Below are 26,656 nucleotides of genomic sequence, written 5' to 3' on the forward strand. Positions count from 1 at the left end.
GGTGTCCAAAAGAAAGATCCCCAGATGTTATAGAACTACAGCTTCCATGATACTATGTCATTCTAAAGGCATGCAATGCAACTTGGGTGTTCTAGTTCTACAAAATCTGGGGATCTACCTTTTGGGCATCCCTGTGGTAAACCTTTGGTGAACCCCTGGTTTGAACATTGGTTGTTGGTAGTAGTAGTAAAAACACACAGTGTCTTGCCAAAATCACATCACACAGTTCTAAGGGACCCAGAATAATGTTTTAATAACGATTAAAATAGTTCTGTGGCATTTTACCCCTCCACCCCCGCAGCCCACCCCTTGAAGCTTATAAAAGACAAATCTATACTAAAAGGCACTATTTAAATTAAGTGACAGGTGCCCCCTGTGGGACATGCACTTGTAGGCAAGGGCCTAATCTGTCTGAGAAATCTGTTCTTAGTTTAGAGACTAGATAAGAATCTGGGAATATCTATAAAAGACCAAATGTTCAGTTAAAACGTACATAGAAATCACTATCCCAGTCTATTCCCAATCTATGATGGACCATTTGGTGTTCCTGCCTCTACCACCTGCTTCCAAGCATAGTGACATCTGCTAAACCTCAGACACAAATACTCAGACCCCACAATTCATGTGCCCAAACTAAGGGAGCAATGCTGCAGCAATTTGTGTGTGGACACGACAGGTACATCTTTACAGGAGTCTGACTGCCAGCAATCTTCTTCCCCTGATTTTATTATTATGATCGCAGAATATTGAAATGACAAACAGTGAAAATGCTGGATCACTAGGCAGTATGCCTTTCCTATGGTGTATTTTAATTATTTACTTTGAGAAGTAATAGCACTTTAACACTGCAATATTTTACCATGCCTTATGGGATAAGCGATGGGTGCATGGCTCTTTAAATCTAGGGGTTAATAAGCGCACTAAGCCAAAAATCCCTAAGCTGCTCATTATTATAATAACATAAGAGTTTGTCCTCAGAACCTGTTGGGATGTTGTGAAAGGTGAAAGGGTTAACTGGGTAATCTCTAGCGAAGCTGTGATGTAGGTGGTCGCCCCAGCAGCTGGATTACTGCTGTATTTACAGATGTCCCTTTTCCCATGGCCCCTTCGTCTACCTCCCACACATTCGTCCTTCTAGTGTTGCCTTTTGGGTGTGTGGGAGTAGTAGGTGGGCAGAGATAGCAGGAAGGCCCTTCACATATTGATCCTCCATGGGCCAGGAATCCATCACAGCATGAAATTCCACTTTGTAGCTTAACCCATCAGGTGCCAGATGAAATGAGTCCAGTATGAACCCCCCACATTGGAAGCTGATCGCTTTAATTTTTTGAAAAGCTGCAAATGATTAGAGCAAGTCAGCCCAGCATTAAAACGTCAATGTAACGTTGTAACACGTAATGTTTTTAGTGGCTTTAAAAATCAAAGCCGTATCAATGTTTTCCTGTGTTCTCGGCGCTCCTGCGATGAAGAGGTTAAAGAAACAATACATTGAAGATAGTCACATTCCAAAACATTGTGCGATACATTGTGCAATATGTAATGGACTAGAAGAGGTGTGCTTCAAGGCAGGGCTGGACTGGGAAGAAAATTCGGCCCGGGCATTTTTTAATTACAGCGGCCCACTAAAAAGGGGGCGGGGCCAGATAGGGTGTGTTTTGTCATCACCAATGACAAGCACCCCCATCACAAAGTGAGCATGTTGGTTCAATGCTCTTCCAGGGTAGACCATGCGCAGAGCTCTGCTGAAGAGCTCTGGCATGAGAAAAAGACCCTGTATTTGTTCTGCACAGCGCAAGCAAATTTAATAACTTGAAATTTGTCTCTGGTGTCTCCATAGTTGGGATACCAGGAGACAAAAATGCTAGGAAAGCATATTGTGCAGTGTGTGTGAGGGTGTGTGTAAGGGGTGTAGTGTGTGTGCGAGAGGAGTGCAGTGTGTGTGAGGGGTGTAGTGTGTGTGTGAGTGATGGGTGCTGTGTTTGCGTGAGGGTGCCATGTGGGTAAGGGTGCTGTGTGTGTGATGGGTGCAGTGTGTGTGTGCTGTGTGTGAGCGGGTGCTGTGTTTGCATCAGGGTGCTATGTGCGTGTGAGGAAGCTGTGTGTGAGGGTGCAGTGTGTGCATGTGAGGAAGCTGTGAGTTTCAGGGGTGCAGTGTGTGTGAGTGAGGGTGCTGTGAGTGTCAGGGGTGCAGTGTGTGTGTGTGTGTGTGCTGTGAGTGTTAGGGGTGCAGTGTGTGTGTGTGTGTGTGCTGTGAGTGTTAGGGGTGCAGTGTGTGTGTGTGTGTGTGCTGTGAGTGTTAGGGGTGCAGTGTGTGTGTGCTGTGAGTGTTAGGGGTGCAGTATGTGTGTGTGTGTGTGCTGTGAGTGTTAGGGGTGCTGTGAGTGTCAGGGGTGCAGTGCTGGGTGTCCTCCCGGTATAAAGCATGCAGGGCTAGTGCACCACATCCCAGCCGGCCTCTAACCTACAGGGACCACGCAAAAAACGCAAATTTGGGCCACCAGGGAATTAGATCAGGACAGGATCCTGAAATCAGGACTGTCCTGCCTAAAGCAAGGTTGCAGCCCCATGATGCTCAAGGTTCACATAAACGTGGGCGTAACGAGGGATATTCCGTATGAACGTAATGCCCACTCTGTATTTTCTCCAGCAGGGCTGTATACATGGGCACACAGTATACTATGCCTGTGGCACCATACGGGTTAGCTTATTGTCCCACAAAGCAGATCAATTAAAATCTATAAAGAATTAAAAAATAAAAACCAGAAAAAATAAATAAAGAGCACAACCCGTAGAAAACTTTTAGTCAGCGGTGTGGCTGTGATAAAATCATGGCAGCAACTCCAAAATGACTGCTGGCGCCAGACACAAGCAAGCATTATACATTGCACTGTAGTGGTTATGGTGCCTTTATAAACTGTACAGATCATGTGTGGTTGGAAGATCATTATATGAGTTACATAATGTGAAGAGGGCTGATGAAAAAGTCTGGTAATAATCAGTCCTTTTGTCATTATCGGCTGCTCCAAGGGACTGAAAGTTAAAATATGTAGGTTAAAGCTCTTTTTTACAGTGTTAGAGGTGCAGTGTGTGTGCTGTGAGTGTTAGAGGTGCAGTGTGTGTGTGTGTGTGTGTGCTGTGAGTGTTAGGGGTGCAGTGTGTGTGTGTGTGTGTGTGCTGTGAGTGTTAGGGGTGCAGTGTGTGTGTTTGTGTGAGTGAGGGTGTGACATGTATGATTATATCCCCCCTCCCTGCTTACCTTATGCCTGGGAGGGGGGATCCTGTTGCTGGCATCCTTCCCTGGTGGTCCAGTGGTGAGTGAACTCTAGCCTGTGGGGCTAGAGTTCACTCTTGCGAGACCCGGAGCGTTGCCATGGCAACGCTCCAAATCTCGCGAGAGGAACCCAGCGGAGCTGGAAGATAGAGCTCCTCCAGGTTCCTCTGCTGGCAGGCTGGCTCCCTCCCTCCCTCTATCCCCTGCCGGCAGCCGGAATATCCTGCATGTGGGCCGGTGAGGGAGATCTTTGATCTCCCCACCGGCCCGCCATGGACTACTGCAGGGCCGGCGCTCGGGTAGGGCCGGCCCTACAAAGACCGGCAGGGGAGATCCTGTGATCTCCCTGCCGGCCTCGGCCCATGGCCACCGCGGCCCACCGGGCATTTGCCCGGTGTGCCCGATGGCCAGTCCGGGCCTGCTTCAAGGTTGAAATAAGAAACTCCTTACAGCAGACAATAGCAAGTCACGCAAAATGTTGCACTTTGCACAGAATGGCACCTCTCTTGATAGACATAGCCCGCATCCGCCCCTTTCTTGCACCAGATACTACCAAGGAGCTTGTCCATGCTCTAGTAATTTCCCGCATGGATTATTGTAACCCTCTCCTGATTGGTCTTCCCAAAAGCCGTACTGCAACGCTACAGTCCGTAATGAACGCTGCTGCCAGACTGATTTTCCTCTCTAGTCGTTTCTCTTACACCTCACCCCTCTGCCAGTCCTTACATTGGCTTCCTGTATGTTATAGGAGTCAATTCAAGGTACTAATTCACACCTATAAAGCACTAAACAACTCTAGCCCCTCTTATATCTCCTCACAGATCCATAGGTATGTCCTTTCTCGGTCTCTCCGCTCTGCCCGTGACCACCTCCTGTCCGTTGTCCGCCCCCGTGCGGCCAACTCACGCTTGCACGACTTCTCGCGGGCGGCTCCCTTCCTATGGAATAGCCTGCCTACCGCCATCAGACTCTCCCCTAGTCTTGCATCTTTTAAAAAGTGCCTTAAAACCCATCTCTTTAGGAAAGCTTATGGCCTCCCAGAGTAACCTCTACCTGACATACCTGTCTCTTGCTCTCTCCTAAAGGGCAGCCCACCTTATTTGACTGCAAATTCCTGTCCTAATGTGTTTTACACCCCACCTCCTATAGAATGTAAGCTCGATTGAGCAGGGTCCTCTTCAACCTATTGTTCCCGTAAGTTTATTTGTAATTGTCCTATTTATAGTTAAATCCCCTCTCATAATATTGTAAAGCGCTACGGAATCTGTTGGCGCTATATAAATGGCGATAATAATAATAATAATAGCGATGTCTCTCTACAATGTAAAAAAAATATTTATCTGGTAAATAAGAGATATTTATGAGCAGTAATTGCTCCATACAATTGTCGATTGGCAATCACAGGTCAGTCTGAGCTTTCCCGGGCCTGGCCCAACATCCTGGAAGTCACGAGGAGCTTTAGCAGAATCCCACCGACAAGTCCTTAGAAAGGCTGAAATGATGATCTAGGTATCTTGGTGTACTGCTTGTGCAGGGACAACTTCACTGGAAGTAGGGTCCTGCATGGAACAGTGTGATGTGCTAATAGAATGAAAGGGTCAATGCAAAAACATTGTGTACAGCAAAAAGATGGTTTTGTCTCAATCAACCCCCAAACTGCAAAAAAAACTGAAAAAGCTAAATGTCATCCAACTGTGCCCAAAGAAAAAACGTAAGACCCAAAGTCTCGAGTCAAGGCACATTTACGGATATGATCAGGAACGTTGATCACTCAAATACCATGTCCTATTTCTCCACAGTGCTGACAGGCTGATGCACAAAGTGTTAACTGAAGTATGAGTTTGAAATCTCACTGTTGCTTTTTAGTAACCCAAGTTAGATCACAATCGCACAATATTATATCATCCTAAGTAAGTACAAAAATTGAAAAAAACAAGTTACATCATCTCTGAATTATATAAAAATTCCCCTTGTTTTTGGAAGTGTTCAGTTGTATTTATAAAAACACAAATATTAAGAGGAAAAGTATCAGCCCTTTAACTGTTTGGTCATTGCTCAGCACCATTATAAGATATAAAACTGTATTTTTGTGTGTGCTGTTCCCTAATATATATATATATATATATATATATATATATATATATATATATATATATATATATATATATATTTTTTTTTTTTTTTTTTTTTTTTTATTTATTAATTTATTTTTTTTTTATAAATTTTGGTCTCTATGGCATTGCCACTGTTGAGAAATGCATGTTCTGGGTGTGCTCCAAATTCCTTTTTTTTTTCTATTGCTCAGCACCTTGGTGCACACTGCATGTTACAGTGTATTTGTGTTTAATTTAACCTTGCACATCTGAATAATTCATTATAATTCAGATATATAGTGCATTAGAGGAAAGAGCTGGTTCTAGATTGCTGCTAATAACCGCAACAGGGCATTTGGCAAGTTACTTAAAAACTTAGGTCTTGATTGAAATGATGAATGAACACGGTAGCTAAGAGATAGGTTTCCAACAACATTACAACCCACATATCAGGATAAAGAGTCCGAGAATAAATTATAGTGATTAATGTTCTTTTAATCTTTATATTAAAGATACAGTATAAGGAATATAATAGAAATGTAGACAAGGAAGGATATTAAAGGGAAAAAACTACAGGTAACAAGTATTAAAGGGACACTATAGTCAGCAAAACAACTTTAGCTTAATTAAGCAGTTTTGGTGTAAAGATCAGTGGTCCCCAGCCATGGACCACCAACAGTCGAGGATTTATGTATTTCCCTGTTTTATTACAATGGAGGTACTGACAAAACCTGGACTGTTGGTGGTCCATGAGGACTGGGTTGGAGAACACTGGTATAGATCATAACCTTGCAGTCTCACTGCTCAATAATAATATATATTTTTATAAATCTGGCACAACATAATATATGCTCTATTGTATACAACTCTTTTCTTTGATGGTCTGTGAGGGAACCTTACAATTTTAGGTTTTGCTGCCTGTCTTGAACACACCTTCTGGTTGGTCACTTAGCGCTGATCCATCAGTTATCTGTCTCACTGCTCAATACTCTGTTATTTAGGCGTTAAATTACTTTGTTTATGCAGCCCTAGTCACACCTCTCTGCATGTGACTTACACAGCCTTCTAAACACTTCCTGTAAAGAGAGATCTAATGTTTATACTTCCTTTAGAATTTATTATTACCTGCACTGTTAATAGACCCTGCAGGAGCCTCCTGTGCATGAGTAAGGTTCGATTTACAGAGTAGGAGATTAAAACGTCTAAAGTAAGTTAACATCTGGTTGAAAATCAAAACTTTTCTTTTCATGCAGGCTGTGTAAATCACGTCAAGGGGAGGTGTGTCTAGGGCTGCTTGGACAGAAGCAAAAATGATGTAACTCCTAAATGGCAGAGAATTTAGCAGTGAGACTTTAGACTCTAGTCTTGAAAAAGGGTGGAGTCGTAGTGGAAAGCTCTCTGAACACAGGATCCCACTAAAATACAATCAAATCAGCTTTGAAGATAAATGTTAGCTAGCCAGGGGTCTCCAAATACTGTGGATCTTTTTTTGGATTGCATCTTTCACTAGGTGGTACACAGAGAGGGGATGACTCTCACAGTTGACTTATTTTATGAAAATGTTAGGGAGTCCAGCAGTTTAGAAAACAAAATATGCTGGCGTCTATGAGGACTTGGGCTAGGTTTTTCCAATACGCAGAGAGTAATGTGCTCACTTCCTTCCCGAAGGCTTGTAGCAAAGGACAATTCCACCATTCATGAAAGTAATGACCAACCACTCTACAATTTTTCCTAAAAAGATTGTTGGTCATTCGTCTAATATTATAGAAATGGTTTGGAGTTAAGTTCCACTGCATTAATGTCTAAACGGATTGCTCTCTTACAGTAAAGTATGAATCCCTAGAGATTGAAACAATGTGGGCCAGTAGCAGAATAACTTTTAAACTTTTCTAAAGTGTAACTTTGGTAATTTCCCAGCTTGTGCTTTTGGCATGGTTTTAGGTTATTGTATGGACTAGCCAAATAATTAAGCTTTAGCACTCCTAGCTATCTTGACCATAATGAATACTGCATGAATGTTGTAGTTCGTGAGATGATGTAGCACATGAGATTTCCTACTCTTGAGCTAGGTATAGTTGAATCTTGATTTTTGGTGGGAAAAAAAACTATGCTCATGTCTAAGTTGCCCAAGTTTTGCTGAGGTGTTGGTAATAGTTTAAGCTTCCATTGTCCATCGCCCACAGGTAATCTTGTTTAATTAGGCAAGCAGTGTTTGTTGGATAAACCTTCCAAATGATTTAATATATTTTAATAAACGTTAAACATGAGTTTTTCAACATATAAAAAAATGTCTGTCACAAAATATGGAAATATTACAAAACTGATATAATTTTCTTAATATTAAATCATTTTAAAAGCTTACCCAAAAATATTAAATCATTTGTTAAGTATAATATCCAACAATAATACACCGAGGCCTTTAATCAGGCTGAAGAAAAAAATCACATCTTGATTTGTGAAAAATATGAAAAATAAATAAATAAAAGAAAACTACAGTAAACTACGTCCATATTTGCTCTTGAATCTCTTTTACTAACTTCGATTACTAGGTTATATAAATATTTTCAAATGTTTCATTCAGTGTTCCCTTATCGTTTGTTTCAGGTCTTTACATGAGAACATGGCCAATGGAGATGATGATCTGATTGGCATCCCATTCCCAAACCACAGCAGTGATGTTCTGTGTGGGCTTAATGAACAAAGACACGATGGTCTACTCTGTGATGTAATACTTGTCGTGCAGGATCAAGAATACAGGACACACAAGTCTGTTCTTGCAGCCTGCAGTAAATATTTCAAAAAGCTTTTTACCACTGGCTCATTAGTAGACCAGCCTTACATTTATGAGATTGATTTTGTCAAGCCAGAGGCTTTCTCCGCAATACTGGAATTTGCCTACACCTCAACACTAACCATTACCACCTCAAATGTAAAATACATCCTGGACGCAGCTGAGATGCTGGAGATACAATGTATTATCAATGTATGCCTGGAAATCCTGGAAACTCCAAGAGATGTGGAAGAGGATGAAAAAGAGGAAGAAGAAGATGATGACGATGATGAAGAGGATGAGGCAAAAGCATTTATGAGCCAAGAAAACCAAATGGACATTAAGAAAACCAGCTGTCACCAAAGCCCTCCAAAATCAGATGATAATGAAAGTACATATCATGAAACACAGAAAGACTTTCCAACACACTGCTTATCCACCGGCAATTCATCTGGCCACCAAAGTGCCATAAAAGACTTCTCAATCGAGTCACTATTAAGTGAAAATGTTTACCCCAAGAATAACACTGTAGACAGAAGGCCAACAATTTCTCATTTTGTTCCTAATTTCTTTCCTCATATTTGGAATGGAGATCTGGGAGCTTTCTCACAACTTCAAGACCAGCAAGCAGACAGTGGACCTCTAGATCTTGTGATAAAGAATAGAAAAATCAAAGAGGAACATGATGAGTTGCCCTCAATCCCTTTCCCGAATGATTTTTTCAAAGAAATGTTTCTCGACCATACATCCAACCACTTTGGACCAATTAAGGCAGAAATGGACTACAGTGCTTATCTTAGTTTTCTAAGCGCAGCTCATTTGGGTATGCTTCCACCTTGGCCTTTAGAAGAAGAACGAAAAATAAAGCCTAAGGCTTCTCAGCAATGTCCCATCTGCCATAAAGTAATCATGGGGGCTGGGAAACTTCCACGACACATGAGAACCCACACAGGAGAAAAGCCATATATGTGCAACATCTGTGAAGTCCGCTTTACCAGGTTAGTGATTGCAGAATTACAGAGTTTTGCTAATATCACTGGGAGCTGGCATTGTTCACTCAAAACTCAATTACTCACAGATGTGTATTGATTGAGGTTGGTAGAGATCAGCGCATGGCCTTCATCAAGCTGGTGACATGTAAATAACATGTATCATATAGTATGCGCTATAAATCCAAATAACCTCAATATAAACATAGATAAAGGATAATAGTCACAGCTTATTAAAATGTTTGTTATACATTACCTTGCAGAACAGATTTACAAGATCAATCAGTCTGTGAGTGCAAACCTTGGCCCATACCTCCTGCCTGAGGGTATTGCACAGACTCCAGAACATCTTGCCCTCCTCCCGCTACTAATAGAAAATTACACACCAGTATGGCAGTGAAAAAAAAATCCATTACTCCATGACAAAATAACCAAAGAGTTTAAAGGGTAAAGGGAAAAAGAGGGTTAGGATGGGGCAACAGAATATTTATAAGCATCTGTTTTAAGTATTAGAAGAGCATCTGTCTTCTTAAAGCCAAGCTTGTTTTGCCCAACATTCTCTGACAAATCAAACTAGACAGAGAATTCCGTTTTCTAGAGTCCTGGGTAGTCAGTGGTTTTCTATCAACACAGATCTAGAACAGCAAAATCTTACTCAAACTCATTCTTGGAATTCTTATTTACATATTATCACTGACTGCAATCTTAAAGAAACATGTTTACAACTAACTTACCCGTGTGCCATCAGAAACAATGCAGCCTTTGACTGGAAAGTGTTAACCAGTTTGCCAAGCGAGTAGAGCAAACTATAAAAGTATTAGATTTCATGTTCCTGATACCTAACTAGTCATAGAGATTGTAGTAAAAGCAGAGGAATGTGTTGGGACATTAAAGGACCACTATAGTGCCAGGAAAACAAACTCATTTTCCTGGCACTATAGTGTTAATAGGTCCCCCTCATCCTCATGGCCCCCCTCCCGCCGGGCTCTAGGGGGAGGAAGGAGTTAAACGCTTACCTTTCTCCAGTGCCGGGCTCGCTCGGCGCTGGGGACTCTCCTCCTCCTTCCAACATCATCGGCTGAATGCGCATGCGCGGCAAGAGCCGCGCGCGCATTCAGTCAGTCAGTCCATAGGAAAGCATTTCTCAATGCTTTCCTATGGACGCTGGCGTCTTCTCACTGTGAAAATCACAGAGAAGCGTGGAAGCGCCTCTAGCGGCTGTCAATGAGACTGCCCCTAGAGGCTGGATTAACCCATATGTAAACATAGAAATTTCTCTGAAACTGCTATGTTTACAGCAGGCAGGGTTAACCCTAGATGGACCTGGCACCCAGACCACTTCATTAAGCTGAAGTGGTCTGGGTGCCTATAGTGGTCCTTTAAGCTGTTCAGCTAGGTGGTAATATACATATGGACCCCGGGACATACTTGAATAACTAAATGTACAATTCCTGATTAAATATGTTTATATTATTATTATTTTTGTATTTATCTTTCATAGATTCATCATACTCACTAATTCAATCAACAATGACCATATTTATTAGGCTAAATGTAGGCTGTTCTTCTAATTAATAAGTAATATTAATTATATTCATATATATTTGTAAACAAATGATTAGCACTGAGCGTCTTAAAACCTTGGGAAATTGAGCTAGATGCAGAACAGAATGGCATATTGTGGCTGATGGAATATAGCTGCCATCTAGTGGTCCTCTAGAAGATGGTAGTAGAGTTGATTTAAACATCTAATGTGCTAGCTGACTATTTCTGGTTGAATTTTTAATGAAGAGTTTGGATGTCATAACATTTTAAATAGGTGAATACCTCTGTGATCATATTTTTAAACTGCAGGATGATCTACAAATATGATATATAATTAAATCTGCAAATACAGATGCGCGGATAACATCGTCTGCCCTCTAGTGGCACATACAGACAGCGCTTTTTTTGTGAAATGTTTTTTACAGTTTGATCATTTATTCACAAATAATACTAGACCATCTTTTTTAAGTACAGTTTAAGGAAAGTGTCACAGACACTAAGGGATTGAATAGTTTGAAGAAGGAGGGCATGAACAAGAGTGTCAAAGGCAGCAGAGAGGTCTAGAAGAATTAGTGAAGAGTAGTGGCTTTTGGATTTATCTAAAATTAGATCATTGGTTACTTCAGTCAATGCGGTCTCAGTAGAGTGGAAGGGGCAGAAGCCAAATTTAAGAGTCAAGTCAAGGAGAGAGTTGGCATTGAGAAAGCCAGCCAGTGGAGACAAGTCGTTCCAGAAGCTTTAAGGGCAAAGAAAGCATGGATATGTGATGATATTTGGAAAGGTAAGACAGGTCAAGAGATGGCTTTTTTTAGGTGACAGCGCATGTTTACGTGCAATACTAGAAGAAAGAGCAGTTGATGATATGTGCTAAAGATGAGGGGAAAGATCTTATAAAGTGAGGTGGGATGGGATCAAACGGACACGTGGTGGGTTACCAGTAGAGTAGAAGCACAGTCATCTCCTGTTCAGCAGCCAGGGACAAGGCATGAAGGGTAGGAAAGGCATGGTCCAAATGCCGTTGAGAGAGAGAGGAGGGAAGGGGAGGGAATTATTTCCTTAATTGTTTAATCTTGTCAGTAAAATAGCATGTAAAGCTATTGGCTGTAAGATTAGTTTGAGGGGTAGCCACAGGAGGTTGAAGAGAGAGTTGAAGTTTTCAGCAGATACCTGGGATTGTGGGGTTTGAACTAATGAGAGAGGAAAGTATGATTGATTGGCAAGGGTGAGGGCTGTATTAATTCTTGGTGGAACAAGTCCCATGGATTTAAAGAAATATCACTGGAAAGAAGCCATGGTTAAGGAAGAGAAGATGGGAACCAGTGGGTGGCAAATAACAGCAATGTTTGCAGAGATGGGTTTGAATAGGTGAATTGAGTGAACTTCAAATTAGGACAAAGAGAGGGAAGTGGCGCTTGCTAGAGGTTTCAAGGAGTAGTGCAGTGAAAGCAGAAACCCTATCCCACCACCCTTACTGTAAGATTGTCTTAGGTTGTGAGTAAAATGAAAGCCATCTCAGGGTAGACACATGATCTTCCAGAAGTGCTACCTCTGCATAAGGCTTTGGCTGCAAGACTCAGTATATCCGAGTCCTGAGTGCAAACTTATGAATGTTGTTTGGGGCACAGGCTGTAATAGGGTGTCTGGGGAGAGATAAAACAGAAATTATGGGTGGAGAGGCATGCAGGCATGGAGGTGAGAAAAAAAAATAAAGGAAAAAAGCAGAGGAGAAACATTTGAGATTTTAAGATACGAGGTAATGAGAGAGATCAGATAGGTAAACATCATAAATGGTGAACATAAACTAGTAAGGCTATAAGTACAATAACTCTAACACTAATAAAAATGAACAAACATTTTACAAAGCAAGAGTTGAGCATGGTAGTTTCCAATTAAACAGTTAATTAATACAAGGAATGGAACATATCACCTATGAAGAAAGGTTAACAAATTTAAACCTCTTTAGTTTAGAAAAACGTTGTCTCAGAGGGGATATGATAACATTATACAAATATATGCAGGGCCAATACAAACCATTGTGTGGAAATCTATTCACAAACCGGACTTTACGTAGGACACGAGGTCATGCGTTTAGACTGGAAGAAAGAATATTTTGTCTAAGGCAAAGAAAATTATTTTTACAGCATGAACAATACGGATGTGGAATTTTCTGCCTGAAGAAGTGGTTTTATCAGAGTCCATACAGATGTTCAAACAGCAACTAGATGCATACTTGCAAAAACAGAATATTCAAGGATATAATTTTTCAATGTAGGGTAATAGCTTCTTGATCCAAGGATAAATCTGACTGCCATTCTGGGGTCAAGTTTGAATTTTTTTCCTAGTTTGTTGCAAAATTGGAAGTGCTTCAAACTGGGGTTTTGTTTGCCTTTTTTTGGATCAACAGCAAATAACAAATGTGAGGAAGGCTGATCTTGATGGACGCAAGTCTCTTTTCAGCTATGTAACTATGTAACAGTAATACTATAGGGGAGGAAGGTTGATAGGAATACAGTTGAAAAAATAAGAAGTAGAGGAATAAAACAAGTAAGACAAGTGTTCTTGAGTAGATCTTCCAGAAATGCAACCTATGCAGAAGGCTTTGGCTGCAAGACTTGGTAGCTCTATCCTGAATTCAAACTTAGAAACGCTGCTTGAGGCCCCTTTTTAAATTCAGGCCTCTCCTTTACATTGTAGCACTTATGAAGACGTTCAGATTCTCTGGGTTTCTCAGAAAAGTAGGAACTGCTGAGAATTCTAAGAGAATTTCAAATGTTAGGCCAAAATACGTTACTTGTTAATATTCATCCAGGCAGCTATGTTTAGAGTTTTGGTTATTTTAAACCTTAAATTTGAAATCCACTTACAATTCACTTGAAGCCAAGACTACTGCCTCTGCTACTTATGTTTCCTCTTTCCTGCTTGGGCCTGACTAGCCAATATATACCTGCATGAGAGGTTTTCCTTCTATACACTGATTGCACTTAGAAATACAAGTTACGTCTATTGGAATAACCCTCTGTACCTGTATATATCCCCTTCCCCCTGTTTTTTCTAAGGTATGCCACTATCTTTTTCTGATTTATACACCATAGGTTTGCACTACACACTTTTGTATATGTGTCCTTGTCTTCTGTATTTGGCTTCTAATAAAGGTTATTACCACTAAATGATATTTGAATTTCTGGAGGTAACTTGAGTGAAGTGCGTTCCATCTATCTCTAGGTGGATCCCTTACTCCATTCCATATCGTCTCCTATTTGTTAATATGAAAAAAATGTGTTACAATTGATTGCAGTGCAAATGCTTCCAGGAAAAATATGAGCATGATGGGAATAAGTATTATACAGCAAAATGATTTCAAATAAAACTGTTACCCTGTGGTTATTTTATAAATTAATTGCTGCAAATCTATGCATTTAATTTGCTCTATTCTTGAATGAATTATAGTTTAAATACATATAGACGCTATTATTGTTGCAATTGCATCAATTTTGGCAAAGTCATATTTTCATATTATCCATAGATACATGTATATCTTCCATCTCGTCAAGTATAAAAGATACCCCTGGGGCAGGGATGATGTAACACATGTTATAGAAATGTATTTGATGTAGAAACGATCCTAATTGTGGATAAGGTTCTAACTGACTTGTGTCATTACAAATAGAGGAGGAATTGTGTATGCTTCAGGCAATTGGTGTTGTCAACTTGTCAAAAAAACTCTGAATTGCACAACCCACTCTCAAAACTTAAATGTGCTAAGAACTATTCCCTCACACACTCTATACACAGTGGGTGGAAAGGCAAGAAAAATATCATAACTGTGGGGCTCAAGTAATATGGGATTTTAGTGTTTTCAATTCCTCTAGCCAGTGGAGTATGACAATTCAGCCCTGGCCAGTAGAAAATTACCTCTGGTACATGTGCCATGGGTCTTTCAGGCTTGCAGGGGCAAGTAACTTTTTAGACCTCTCTAACAGAGCACGACTTGAGATTTTGAGCCCTGTAGAATCTGAATACAGTCATCTTTGGAGCACTCTTTTTAAAAAAAAAAAAAAAATTATTTCTTTTTGGTCTGTGCTTAGGGTTACAACCATGCTTGCAATGCCATAACAGCAAAAACAAGCTAAAGCATACATTTCCAAGGAAACAGTAGCATGGCATATGATTAGACGGCACAGTTTTTGTTATAAGACATGGGCTTAAGCAGTATATGTCAGGGGGTGAGGCAGCATGAGTAGCAATTGGAACAGATAAAATTAACTGATGATATAGTGGGTCTACAAAAAGTATCTTTGGAGCACTCTTAAACCATGTGTAACCATATTCATGGTTAATTTCACTGCACACAAAGTGACAAGGAGAGAAAATAATCACCAAGCCCGCTCTGTCTGCAAGGAAATAGGCAGATGTAGGGTGAGTATATGAGTAGCAGGGGGCTAAGGTGTGCTAGGCTGCTCCAACTAAAATAAATAAAGTTGGAGGCTGTTTTGGGCACCAGTAGTACCACATATATCCAATAGCCCTTCTAGTATATAATGTTCATGTCGGTGGTAGCATTGCTACTTTACAACCTCTGTTTGTGATTGCAAGAGGGTCTGTTTCTATAAAACTATAGAGGCAAATCTTTATTCAATGTTGTGCACTTCCAGTCGCCCATTTTGTTAAACTCTCTGACTTCACATTGCATTACACTTTTGTGTTGAATAACTTTTGAACTTACCACCAACCCAAGCCAAAGATGTTTCAGTCAAGTGTAGATTTTTTTTTTTTTATCACCCAGGCAGGGCCGGTGCAAGGATTTTTGCCGCCCTAGGCAAAAGTAAAGTTTGCCGCCCCCCATCCCCCCCCCGATATGACATCACAATGCCCCATGTTAACTAACGCAAGTGCTGCAGTGCCACCATGTTTACATTAAAAGGCCTGCAGGGACAGGCTATAGACACCAGAACCACTACATTAAGCTGCAGTGGTTCTGGGGACTAAAGTGTCCCTTTAATGTGAGGTAAATTAGAGATTAGTGCCACGAATAATATACTAGATTGCCTACTTACAATCAGATGAGGATGGTGATGGGCTCTACCTGCAGTCTGGCTCCACTGGTCTGGTGTAGAACAGGCTCTCTGGAGGCTGTTTGTGTTCTGGGAGAACAGGAAGAAGGCTCCATTTTTTTTAAGGCCCTTTGCACAGCTCAAGGTCTGGGCCCCAGGGTCCACCTTCATGTTCCACCAATTAGTTTGTTCACAGGAGTAGGGGATGTCCTGATATGTGTGTAAGGAATGCATTGTGTGAATCTGTGTTTGTATGTGTAAGGGCTTCAATGAGTGTTTCTGTGTATGTACGGGATGCAGTGTGTGCGTCTGTAAGGGGTGCATTGAGTGTGTGTAAGGAATGCATTGTGTGTTTCTGTGTGTGTAAGGGATGCATTGTGTGTAAGGGTTGAATTGCTTGTGTGTGTGTGTGTCTGTGTGTAATGCATTGTGTGTTTTTCTGTGTGCAAGGGGTGCATTGTGTGTGTGTGATGGATGTCAATCTCTCCCCCCTCCCTTGTCACTCTCTTCTCCCCCTCTCCCTCCCTCGTCACTCTCTTCTCAACCCCCCTTGTCCCTCTATTCTCCCCCCCATGTTCCTCTCTTCTCCCCCCTCTTGTCCCTCTCTTCTCCCCCCTCCTCCCTTGTCACTCTCTTCTCCCCTGCGTGTCCCTCTCTTCTCCCCCTCCCTTGTCACTCTCGTCTCCCCTGTTGTCACTCTCTTCTCCCCTCCCCACTCTCATTCCCCCTCCTAATCCCGTCAATTCCCCTCCCTGTCAATTTATCCCCCCCCTTTCAATTTATTCCCCCCACCCTGCCTGTCCATTTATTCCCCCACCCTGCCTGTCCATTCCCCCCCCTCCCTGTCCATTTATCCCCCCCCGTCCATTTATCCCCCCCCTCCCTGTCCATTTATTCCCTCCCCCTCCTGTCCATTTATTCCCTCCTCCTCCCTGTCCATTTATTTACCCCCTCCCTGTCCATTTATTTCCCCCTTCCCTGTCTGTCCATTTATTCCCCCCTCCCTGTCTGTCCATTTATTCCCCCCACCCTGCCTGTCCATTTATTCCCCCCTCCCTGTCCATTTATCCCCCCCCCCTGTCCATTTATTTCCCCCCCTCCCTGTCCATTTATTTCTCCCCCCTCCCTGTCCATTTATTTCTCCCCCCCCCTCTTCATTGATTTCTCCTCCTCCCCTCCCTCTCCATTTATTTCTCCTCCCCCCCCCTCTCCATTTATTTCTCCCCCCCTCCCTCTTCATTGATTTCTCCTCCTCCCCTCCCTCTCCATTTATTTATCTCCCCCCCCCCCCCTCTCTATTTATTCCCCCCACCCTCCCCTACCTCTATAGTAGCGTGGCCGAGCTCTGTATCATGGTCCGCGGGTACAGGGAGCTTTTGTTTCCTGTACCCGGCGGACTGACAGGAAGTGAACACCAGTGTTCACTTCCTGTTAGTCCGTCCGAGTACAGGAGACAGATGCTCCCTGTACCGGCGGACTATACTGCGCTCGGTCACGCTACAGAGAGGGAGTGACAGGAGGGAGCGCTGAGCGCTTCCCTCCTGTCAGCCCCCTCCCTCTCCTCATGCTGTGCCCGGGCGGTGCGCCCTCATGGACGCACCAGCCCGGGCAAAGCTGCAGCCGCCTGAGGCTCTCTACAGAGCGCTCGGGCGGCTGCAGCATTAGGGGGGGCGGCGCTCCTGGCGGCGCCCCTTCCCAAGGGGCGCCCTAGGCGGCTGCCTAGTCCGCCTTACAGGTAGCGCCGGCCCTGCACCCAGGTGGGACTGTCAATGATGTCTATGGTCTTCAGTTGGGTACTCAGTCTAAGTTGTAGTTTTATGAATCAGAGCTCTTCGTGTGAACTCTAATAATATAGCTTTAGATGAGCCAGTATCATCAATGATCCTTTGGCAAGAAAAGTGATTGATAACGTGCTTTAGTGTAAGCTTGGTTATCACTAAATGTCAGTATCAGAATGCCATTTCTCCATTCACAGTTTTGCACATCACTGTCTTATCATATGTTAGATGTCTATTTCTATTTTTATATCATTCTGATTCTTCTCTTCCAAAAAATCTGTTTATGCTGTTAAGCATATAATAAATATAATTGCCAGAATTGTATGGGGATCAAATTCCTTCACTGGATTTTCTACTCTACTGGGTTTGTGTTTTGCAGCACAAAAAATGAACATTAATTCTATCAAAATGTCTTTCATTAAAGTTAGGGCAAGTATGTCAAACTCAAAGACAAACATGGGCCAAATAAACAAAGTTTAAGTTTATGTGGGCCGCAAAAAAAGAAAGAGTTTGACCTAGATCAACACAAACTAAAATTACTTGCATCATTCTCATGCAAATAATATGTCATCCTGGGTACATATAAATAATTTACTCAAAAGTTTAACTTCAAGTTACTTACTATGGCCCCCTGAATCTAATACATAGCTTCCTGCAGCCCCCTAACCCCCTCCCCCCCACTCTAATACACTGCTCCCTCCCCGCAATCCAATAATCTTCCCCCTAATTTAATACAAGGCCCCTCTCCCTCCACTCTATTTTCTCCCCACCCTCCCTCCCCCCACTTTAATACACTGCCCCAAATCCCACCACTCTAAATTTATTACACTGCCTCCCACCCTTTTAATACACTCCCCCCCCCCACCCTTATTAATATACTGCCCCACCCACGGACCACATGTTTGACATGCTTGAGTTAGGGGTTTCCATATAGTATCCTGGCCAGGTACAAGGAAATTATCTCTTTTCACACCATAATTTACCCTGTTTTGGAATTTTTGGTATTAGAATTTTAATACATTTTATTAACCATTAAAAAAGTATCTTGCCAATTTTACTTTTCTCTGCATGTTTGCCTCCCAAAGAACATAAATAGAATGTCTGTTTTGGGAATATGATGGTAGAAGAAAAAATAGTAATGATAAATGATAGGGTATATGTACACCTGCACAAATTAGGAGTTGGAGACCATTCCAGCATATGCCATCCTAAGTAATATGCTGTCTTTTCAACATATCATTCTGTTTTTGGTTCTATTTATCTTTCTGTTATTTATAAGATTTATCCTACTATTAATATAAAACATAAAACATATTGTCAAATAACCAACAGAGTATAATGTTTATCATCTTAGTTCCTAAAACTGAACTGGGTAGTAGATACGTAATTCCATTTGTAATAAGACTTCCATTTTGTTCTCTTTAGGTCAAACTCCCTAAAGATCAGGTCACCTCAGACAAATGAGGTTACCATAATTTCATTATTGACTTATACTTGTTTCGATGGTTGTTGAGTGAGTTTGATGAAAAAATTTAGAGTGACATCAATATGGGCTTAATCTAGATTTTGGTTGAAATAAAATATAGGGATTATGAGAAATGCCAAATAGTTTGCCTTTATTTCCCTGCCTGACTAAAAGTGACACTGCATGCAAAAACAAAAAATATGGCACAAGTTAATTTGTTGATGGTATAAAATAAAATCTTCTGTCAAATATGTCAGAAGCATATTAACTCTGAGTGGCATAATTTAATGTTTTGCATTGTGTACCACTCTAGGGAGTACAGTTTAACTCTTTTCCTCACTTATACAACAAATTTGAGACTTTAAACGTACCGGAAGATTAATTATTTTTATTTACTCTTTTCTAGGCAGGACAAGCTGAAGATTCACATGCGGAAACACACAGGAGAGAGGCCATACTTGTGCATCCACTGCAATGCTAAATTTGTTCACAATTATGATCTTAAGAACCACATGCGCATTCACACAGGTGTCCGCCCGTACCAGTGCGAATTTTGTTACAAGAGTTTCACTCGCTCTGATCACCTTCATCGGCACATTAAGAGACAGAGTTGTCGGATTTCCCGGCCTAGGAGAGGCAGAAAGCCTGCTGCTTGGAGGACAGCCAGTATGCTGTTTTCACACAACAGCCATCAAGAGGAGGACAGTTTTATGATGTCCACTGACCGAAGCAGCCATCGTTCTGGAGGAGCAATATTTCTCCCGGGACCTAATCAAAATAATTTTATGGAAGAGTCTAGGAGTGTAATAAACTTTCAAGACTTGGAAAAACAATTTGAAGAGACTCAAATCAAGTTGCTGGAAAGGGCGCACTTGGAATCCGAGAGGAATGGAGGACATTTTAATTTTGCTTTGGCCCATAATGAGAATAACTCTCCTAATCCATTCTACGCTGGTTCAAACCCTTGGGATACACCTTTGAATCGTACATCAATTTCCGACACAAACAACTAAATCATTTGCCTAAGAAAAACAGACTGTTTAAAATTGTTCTTCAATTGTAGATTCGCCTTTTCCATACAAAAGCTAAAAAATATAAAAACTAGCTGTTGCAGATGCATTCCAAAGAAACAAGGAAGTTATGTCCTAGTTCAATTCACATATGCATGTATAATTTTAGTGGTAATCCACATTTACGTTTTTAATTAAGAAAGACCTGGGGTTGTAGCGATGATACTCTGGAATTTAATAATTTAATTTATTTTAAATTTAAAACTGACAAAAAGGATTTTATTACTTTCCTGGTTTGTAGTTATCGAAATATAACGAAGCAGTTGATGTACTGGGCAGATCCCTTGTGGGTTAGGTATAACATTCTAAAAATGGACTAATCAGCTTGAACCTTGGAATGGTTTCTATGGCGATTGCTCCAATTTTAGTACTTTGTAAACCTACATCCCTCTAGACCGATCCTACAGTCTACGGATCCTTTCAAATGGTACTTGCAAAACACGACCGAGCCAAGATCTGGTTTCTTTTCTACTTTAATGTTTTATTACTTGAATGCTCCAATTGGCACCTACAAATGGAAGGGTTATTTTTAGCTGTAAAATATTTCACATGAGAAAAAAAAAAACATTTTGAAACATTCCCTGATCCGCAAGATGGACAATTTCCTGTAAACCAGGAAACCGTGACTGGTCGAAAGGTATTTCCTGGTAAAATACTGGAGTAAACTAATATTCTCAGCCAGCATGTAGAGTACAATATAGTAACAGCTTTTGCAGGTTAAGAGCTGTGTAAAGGTAGTTTGACATTTCTAAAAATGTACTTAATCATTTTGCAATCTTACACTGTGCTATATTATCGTGTTAAAGGGGAACTGTCATTATCCAGGATTATCAAGCGGCATATAGAATTGTTTTGATTATTTATCACATATATTTACCAAATATGTGTTTCTGAGGTGTGAAAAAACACAATTAAATGTAAAAATCCACACTTCATTGTGCGACTGGGTGCCTCCATCTTGACTTTTTATACATCGTTGTTATAAGTTCTGTCCTTTGCATCTGGCAGTTAGCATAGAGAAAGCTTACAGAGATGAGGAAAAAAATGAAACAATGTTTCTATTACATTTGAAAAGAAAATGGACATAACATGAAAGAGGTTAACAGACATTTTAGAGATTTTAATGCTTTGTTAAAGAGTTTATTTTCCAGAGAAGTGACAGTTTCGCGTTAGCATCTTACAATTCCCAAGAAGTTTAATATATAATGAGAGGCATGTACTAATAAAGTACAAAGATAAACAAGACGGCAACAAAGAATTACTTTTTTTATTTTTTATTCAGCACTAGTAGTTCAGAACTCTCATGTGCAAATTAGAACTGTTGTTGGAGGTAGGTTGATCTCACATTTAATATACATGATAATGTGTTTGTAACATGCCATTTCTTGTGAGTGATCATTTCTGTGGGCATTTTCCATCATTATTTATCACAGTAGCACAACTATGTTCTCTATATTGATTTTTTGCTGGTTAAGAACTAATAAGAAAAAAATTTAGAAGGAACAATTCAGTATTGTCTTTTTTTTCCACTCACCGTTTTTTTACAGTTATTTTTTTATTTTTATTTTTTTATTTGTGGCAGGGTATACCCCGGGATGACTATTTGCTGGGATGCTATGTAAAACAAAAAATATCATACATGTACTTTATATGCACATTAAAAGAAGATGAATAAATGAGGTGGGGCATCCCTAATTTAGAGTAAATTATAAAACGTGACCTTAAAGGAAAACTCCAAAATAAAAAACTATATATTTATAGTAGGTGGGGAGGGTGTAACGAGGTTCATTTACAATTTATTTTTATTGAAGTCTGCACCTTTTAGTAAAATTGGAAAGAAGGATACACTCTTCAAACTTAAGCTAAAATGCTTTATATGTGTGTAGTGTCCCTTTAATTTTTTACTTTTGTAACTTCACAATTATATTTGATCACCAAACCAAATATTAATTTAGATTTAGAACTATCATCTGGGATTATATTAAAAACAAAGTACGAAGTAAAGGTGAACTAGCAGTGGAGGTCCCCTTCTTGTGAGGGACAATGCCATCACATATTGCGCAAGGGGCCCCTGATCGCCCTCCGTCCTCCTGGGTCTCCCCCCGATCTCTGCTCCGCGCCTCCCGGATGCTGCACCCCATCTATCTTTCTTTTTTCTCGAACTATCTACTCTGTTTTTCTGTTCTGATCTCTTTTTTCTTACTTCCCGATTCCTAAGGGAAGGATACCTCTCAATTTTAATTTTGTTTTGATATTTTTTACATAAATTTCCTCAGGCATGGTCAAAATAATGAAGGAACAGGGAGATCTAGAGCTAATGGATAGATATTAAAATAGGACTCCTATAGTTATGCCTGAATGCCTGAAAAATATAAAACCCTCGATAGGAGACAAGCATCAAAGATGTAAAGAAAGGGTATCACAAGGTTCATTTGGAGCACATTCTACATTCTAATGTAATACCAATGTTGGCTTCTGCGCAAGCAAAATTATTACTGTACACCTGTTACTCCTGTCGAGTAGATAAAATAAAGAATAAAAAAAAATCCCCCCCCAAAAAACAAAGTACACCAGTTGTGAAGACACCACACCGTTATCAGCAACTTATCCCGGCAAGGCAATAAAAAAAAAAATCAGGCGGCAGCATCCATACCAAAATCTTGGTTAAAGAGCTAGATTACCATTTGTGAATAAAGTAAATTGCTTGTTTACAATGAAAACTCAACCAATCCAAACCATGCTGGAGGCACTTCTAAATAAGAAGGGTAACATTAAAAAGAACCCAGCTGCCTAAGAGACATCAGGCAAGAACTTAAAAAGTAAGTCAACAGTGTAGGGAGAGGAGTTAAAGGTCAGTCATTGTAGGCTGAATTGATGGTAGAATCATAAAGGAAGCCAAGGGCTAGTCCTACTGGTCCTTGTAGGTAAAATAACAAGTTAGTTTGGTTTTCATGTTTCAGAGTGAATGTACTGTAGAGGTGTTAAATAACAAAGTCTTACATAGGGCTGTATTAAACACATCCATGTCTGTCAAACCTTACTGCTCCAACAGGAAGTGAATGAGCCACATCTTTGGGACATCACGTTCATGATATTCCATGTTTGGTATTATATCACTTGAGGCACATATCTAAGAATGCATCACAGTGGCACCTGGGGCTCAACAATCTAATTTCTTACAAAATTTTGGGTGACTTTTACTTTTTAGTTTTCACTTTGGTGAAACCTTCTATGATACTCTTGGAGCCTGTTTGTCTGTTGAAAAAAAAAAAAAGATCCATAAACTGACAATTATCGCCATTGATAGTTGTCAGTATAAACCCAGTCTACAATGAGAAAATGTACAAACTGCAGTTCAAGGAACACTATAGTGTTAGAAATACAAACATGCATTCCTAACACTATGGTGCTGGAGTAGCAGTTTAGGTCCATGATCTCCCCCACAATGGAGTTAAAAGGTGTTTAAACATACCTTTCAGGTTAGCCCCGCCTCCATGGCTGAGATTATCATTTTCTCTGAAAAGGCAGTGTTTAACTTGAAAAGCCTGCAGGGACAGGCTGTAGACACCAAAACCACTACATTAAGCTGTAGTGGTTCTGGTGACTATAGTATCTCTTTAAAAGAAAATAATCATGCATCCTATATTCCACAGAATTGATTCACTAGTGAAACTGATGAATGAAGTGTGTGAATAATGAATTTACTGAATGCTCACATTTAAGTTGTTGCAGTTTTATAGAAACTAGAAAAATGCTCCCTCACAAGTGGTACTATGTAATATGGAGATTCACATATTACCCAGTATAGCCTAAATATGTATTAAAAAGCAAAAGTCCACAAAAAAGCCACTCATTCACGCAATGGAACCCTGTTCTCCAATGATCTCAACTTACAGATTTATTTACTGGTATGAATTGTTCGTCATTCAAAGTGAAATTCAAAGTTTAGGCCGAAATAGCTGAATGGGTTATCAGTTAAGCTATCTTGGCCAGAACACCTAATAACTTAGACCACTTCATCTCAGTGCCATGATCCCACTTCAACCCCGCAGGTTCTGCCCAATGACAATATTTTAATTGCAGGGTTTAAATGCATCTATGAAAAAAAAATAAGACATGGTGCAAGAGAATTTTGAGAATGGCTTACAGCTCAAGTAGCTTGCTCTTAGGTGGGTCCTGGCTCAGATCTCAAGCTGATTTGAGCTCATCTTCTGCCATTACAAAGGGAATCTAGGCAATTTGAATATCAGACTGATCCCAAACCCAAAGGGGCAATTCAGATCCAAATGGCAGGATGGCTCCCCCTGCACGAGACGATCATTTCAGCTTTGTTAGGCCACATCAGTGAGTAACCCTTTAAACTTAAGGAGAGCAAAAAAAACAGGGTGCAAGAGAATACTGAGAATGGACAACAGCTCAAAAAGCTCACCCTTCAGTGGGCCATCACTCAGATCTGAAGATAGTCTTAGCTAGTTTTCCAGGGTTGCTATAACCCTTGTGCAGAGAGAATATTTTTGAGACCTGAGCGGGGATTAACCAAAGGGCAAGCTACTGAATTTTTCTAAGCTATTGCCCATTCTCATTCGTGTTCTCATATTCTCTGTTTTTGTTGCAATTCAGTTTTTTAGGGCTCTCCATAAAAGGGTTATCCAGAGGTGGACCCCGTGCTGTCTGTACTCAGAGGGGTATCAGCTACACCTCACTGACGAGGCACAAGAAAGGCCAGATATGATCATCCGGGGTTACTGTATCTCTTGTGCAGAGATACAAACTTTCTGGCATTTTGGTTCTAGACTGAATTTATGGGTGGGATCAGTCTGATATGCACATGGTATAGGTTCTCTTTGTAATAGATCAAGTGAGAGAGGACTAACCGAAGACCAAGCTACTAAATTTTTGTAAGCTTTTGCCCATTCTCAGAGTTCTCATATTCTCTGTTTTTGTTTAATGTCTCTAGTCACTGTCACTCAGAGTAAAATTCTGCTATTTCAATTAGATGGCACAGTGCAGAGTTTTTCCAAACATTTTTTTCATATGGGAAAGCATTGCAATCACCAATGTCGATGATCTCTGTCAAGAGGGTGGAGCACCAGCACAGAGACTGGCACTTTGAGGGGAAAAAAGTAAGTAAACCACCTTTTTTATTTCCTACAGGTGGGGGCTGGTAATCTAAATGGTTATAAGGGAACTATATCATTAGGAATACACATTTTTATTACTAATGCTATAGTGTTCCTTTAAGGACCAATGACAGTCTTTACCTTTATAATGAACTGTTCTTTGAAGATAGACTTCCGAAATGGAATGGCCAAATTATGCATCAAATTCATGGATTAACTCAACTCTGAAAACGAAATGAAAACATTCTAAACTGATATAAGATCTTCAGTAAGAGATGATGATGATGATCACATTAAAGTATATTATTTAGTCTTTAGAGGAAAGTAAATTATGTGAAAGGTAGAATTCATGATCTTTGTATCCTATTAATGCTCTAATATAACTAAAGACACGTGGATTGACAGTACTCAGTGATCCATGCAAATAAATATTTAATATGTGCTGTAGGGATAAAGGCTGCTTTGTAAACCTGATGTATGTCCTGATTTGATGTTTTAATCCATTGTTACTTTGTATGGCATGGTCAAATGCTAAAATACACATTGCAGTTATTAAAAAAAAGACCACCTCGTGTTCACAATTATTTATGGCAGGGTGACATCACCAGTTCTTTGGGCATTAATATAGAGCTGAAAAAAAACAGGTTGCACCTGCAGCGGGTGGGGACCCTAATTAAATAAATGGGGGGGAACCTAATGTCCCCCCTTAGGTCCCTACCCATGAGCGGCCCGTGGAGACTCTAATAAATTAAAGGGGGGACCTCATGTCCCCCTTGGTCCCCACCCATGAGCGGTGGGTGGGGACCCTAATTAATTAAAGGAGGGATCTAATGTCCCCCCTGGTCCCCATCCATGAGCGGCGGGTGGGGACCCTAAATAAATAAATAATGAGGGGGACCTTATGTACCCCCCAGGACCCCACCCATGAATGGCGGCATAGGGGCCCAAGCTCCCCCAATAAAAATACCCTACCTACCTCCCTCACCCTAGTTCTGTGGAGCTGCAGACAGGATATTATGGCCACCGGACTACCAGGGAGCTAAAAAAAAGGTATTTAATTACTTACCAGCACCCCCCTAACTCCCAATATTATCAGCCCCCCCTCACTCCATCAATACCCCCCTCACTCCATCAATAGCCCCTCCTTCACACCATCAATACTCCCCTCTTTCACACCATCATCAACCCCCCTCACTCCATCAAATCCCGGTATCCTGGTGGGCCAGTCCAGCCCTGCTCACGTGCATATCACATCCTATGACAACAATACACTACCGAACAACACTGCAACAAACACAGACCCGCTCCTAAATAGTATGTTAAATACAATACTTTCTAAGGTTATTTGTTTTCTGTTATTGTTCTTCTTTAACTATAAAAAAAACTAAACTCTGGCGGATTGCAACCAAGTCAATTACCACAACTTGAAGAAATGCCTTAACAAAATAACTCAACTTTCTTTTCCTTTCTGCAATACATTGTCGACATATGTACTATGATATAA

At 40.7% G+C, this 26,656-nt stretch overlaps 1 protein-coding gene across 3 annotated transcripts in view; it reads left to right on the forward strand.

Annotated features, from left to right (window-relative positions):
• Window positions 1-20,767, forward strand: part of ZBTB7C (zinc finger and BTB domain containing 7C) — a 115,930-nt gene extending 95,163 nt beyond the window's left edge. For all 3 annotated transcript variants that reach the window (XM_063456806.1, XM_063456805.1, XM_063456804.1), the window contains exons 2-3: window positions 7,969-9,132; window positions 19,369-20,767. In XM_063456806.1, the coding sequence (XP_063312876.1) occupies window positions 7,985-9,132; window positions 19,369-19,975 (1,755 nt within the window). In that variant the 5' untranslated portion in view covers window positions 7,969-7,984 and the 3' untranslated portion in view covers window positions 19,976-20,767. The remainder of the gene's footprint in view (window positions 1-7,968; window positions 9,133-19,368) is intronic.
• Window positions 20,768-26,656: the final 5,889 nt, after the last annotated feature.

Source organism: Pelobates fuscus, chromosome 5 (genome assembly GCF_036172605.1).
Source record: "Pelobates fuscus isolate aPelFus1 chromosome 5, aPelFus1.pri, whole genome shotgun sequence".
In the NCBI taxonomy this organism is placed as follows: domain Eukaryota; kingdom Metazoa; phylum Chordata; class Amphibia; order Anura; family Pelobatidae; genus Pelobates; species Pelobates fuscus.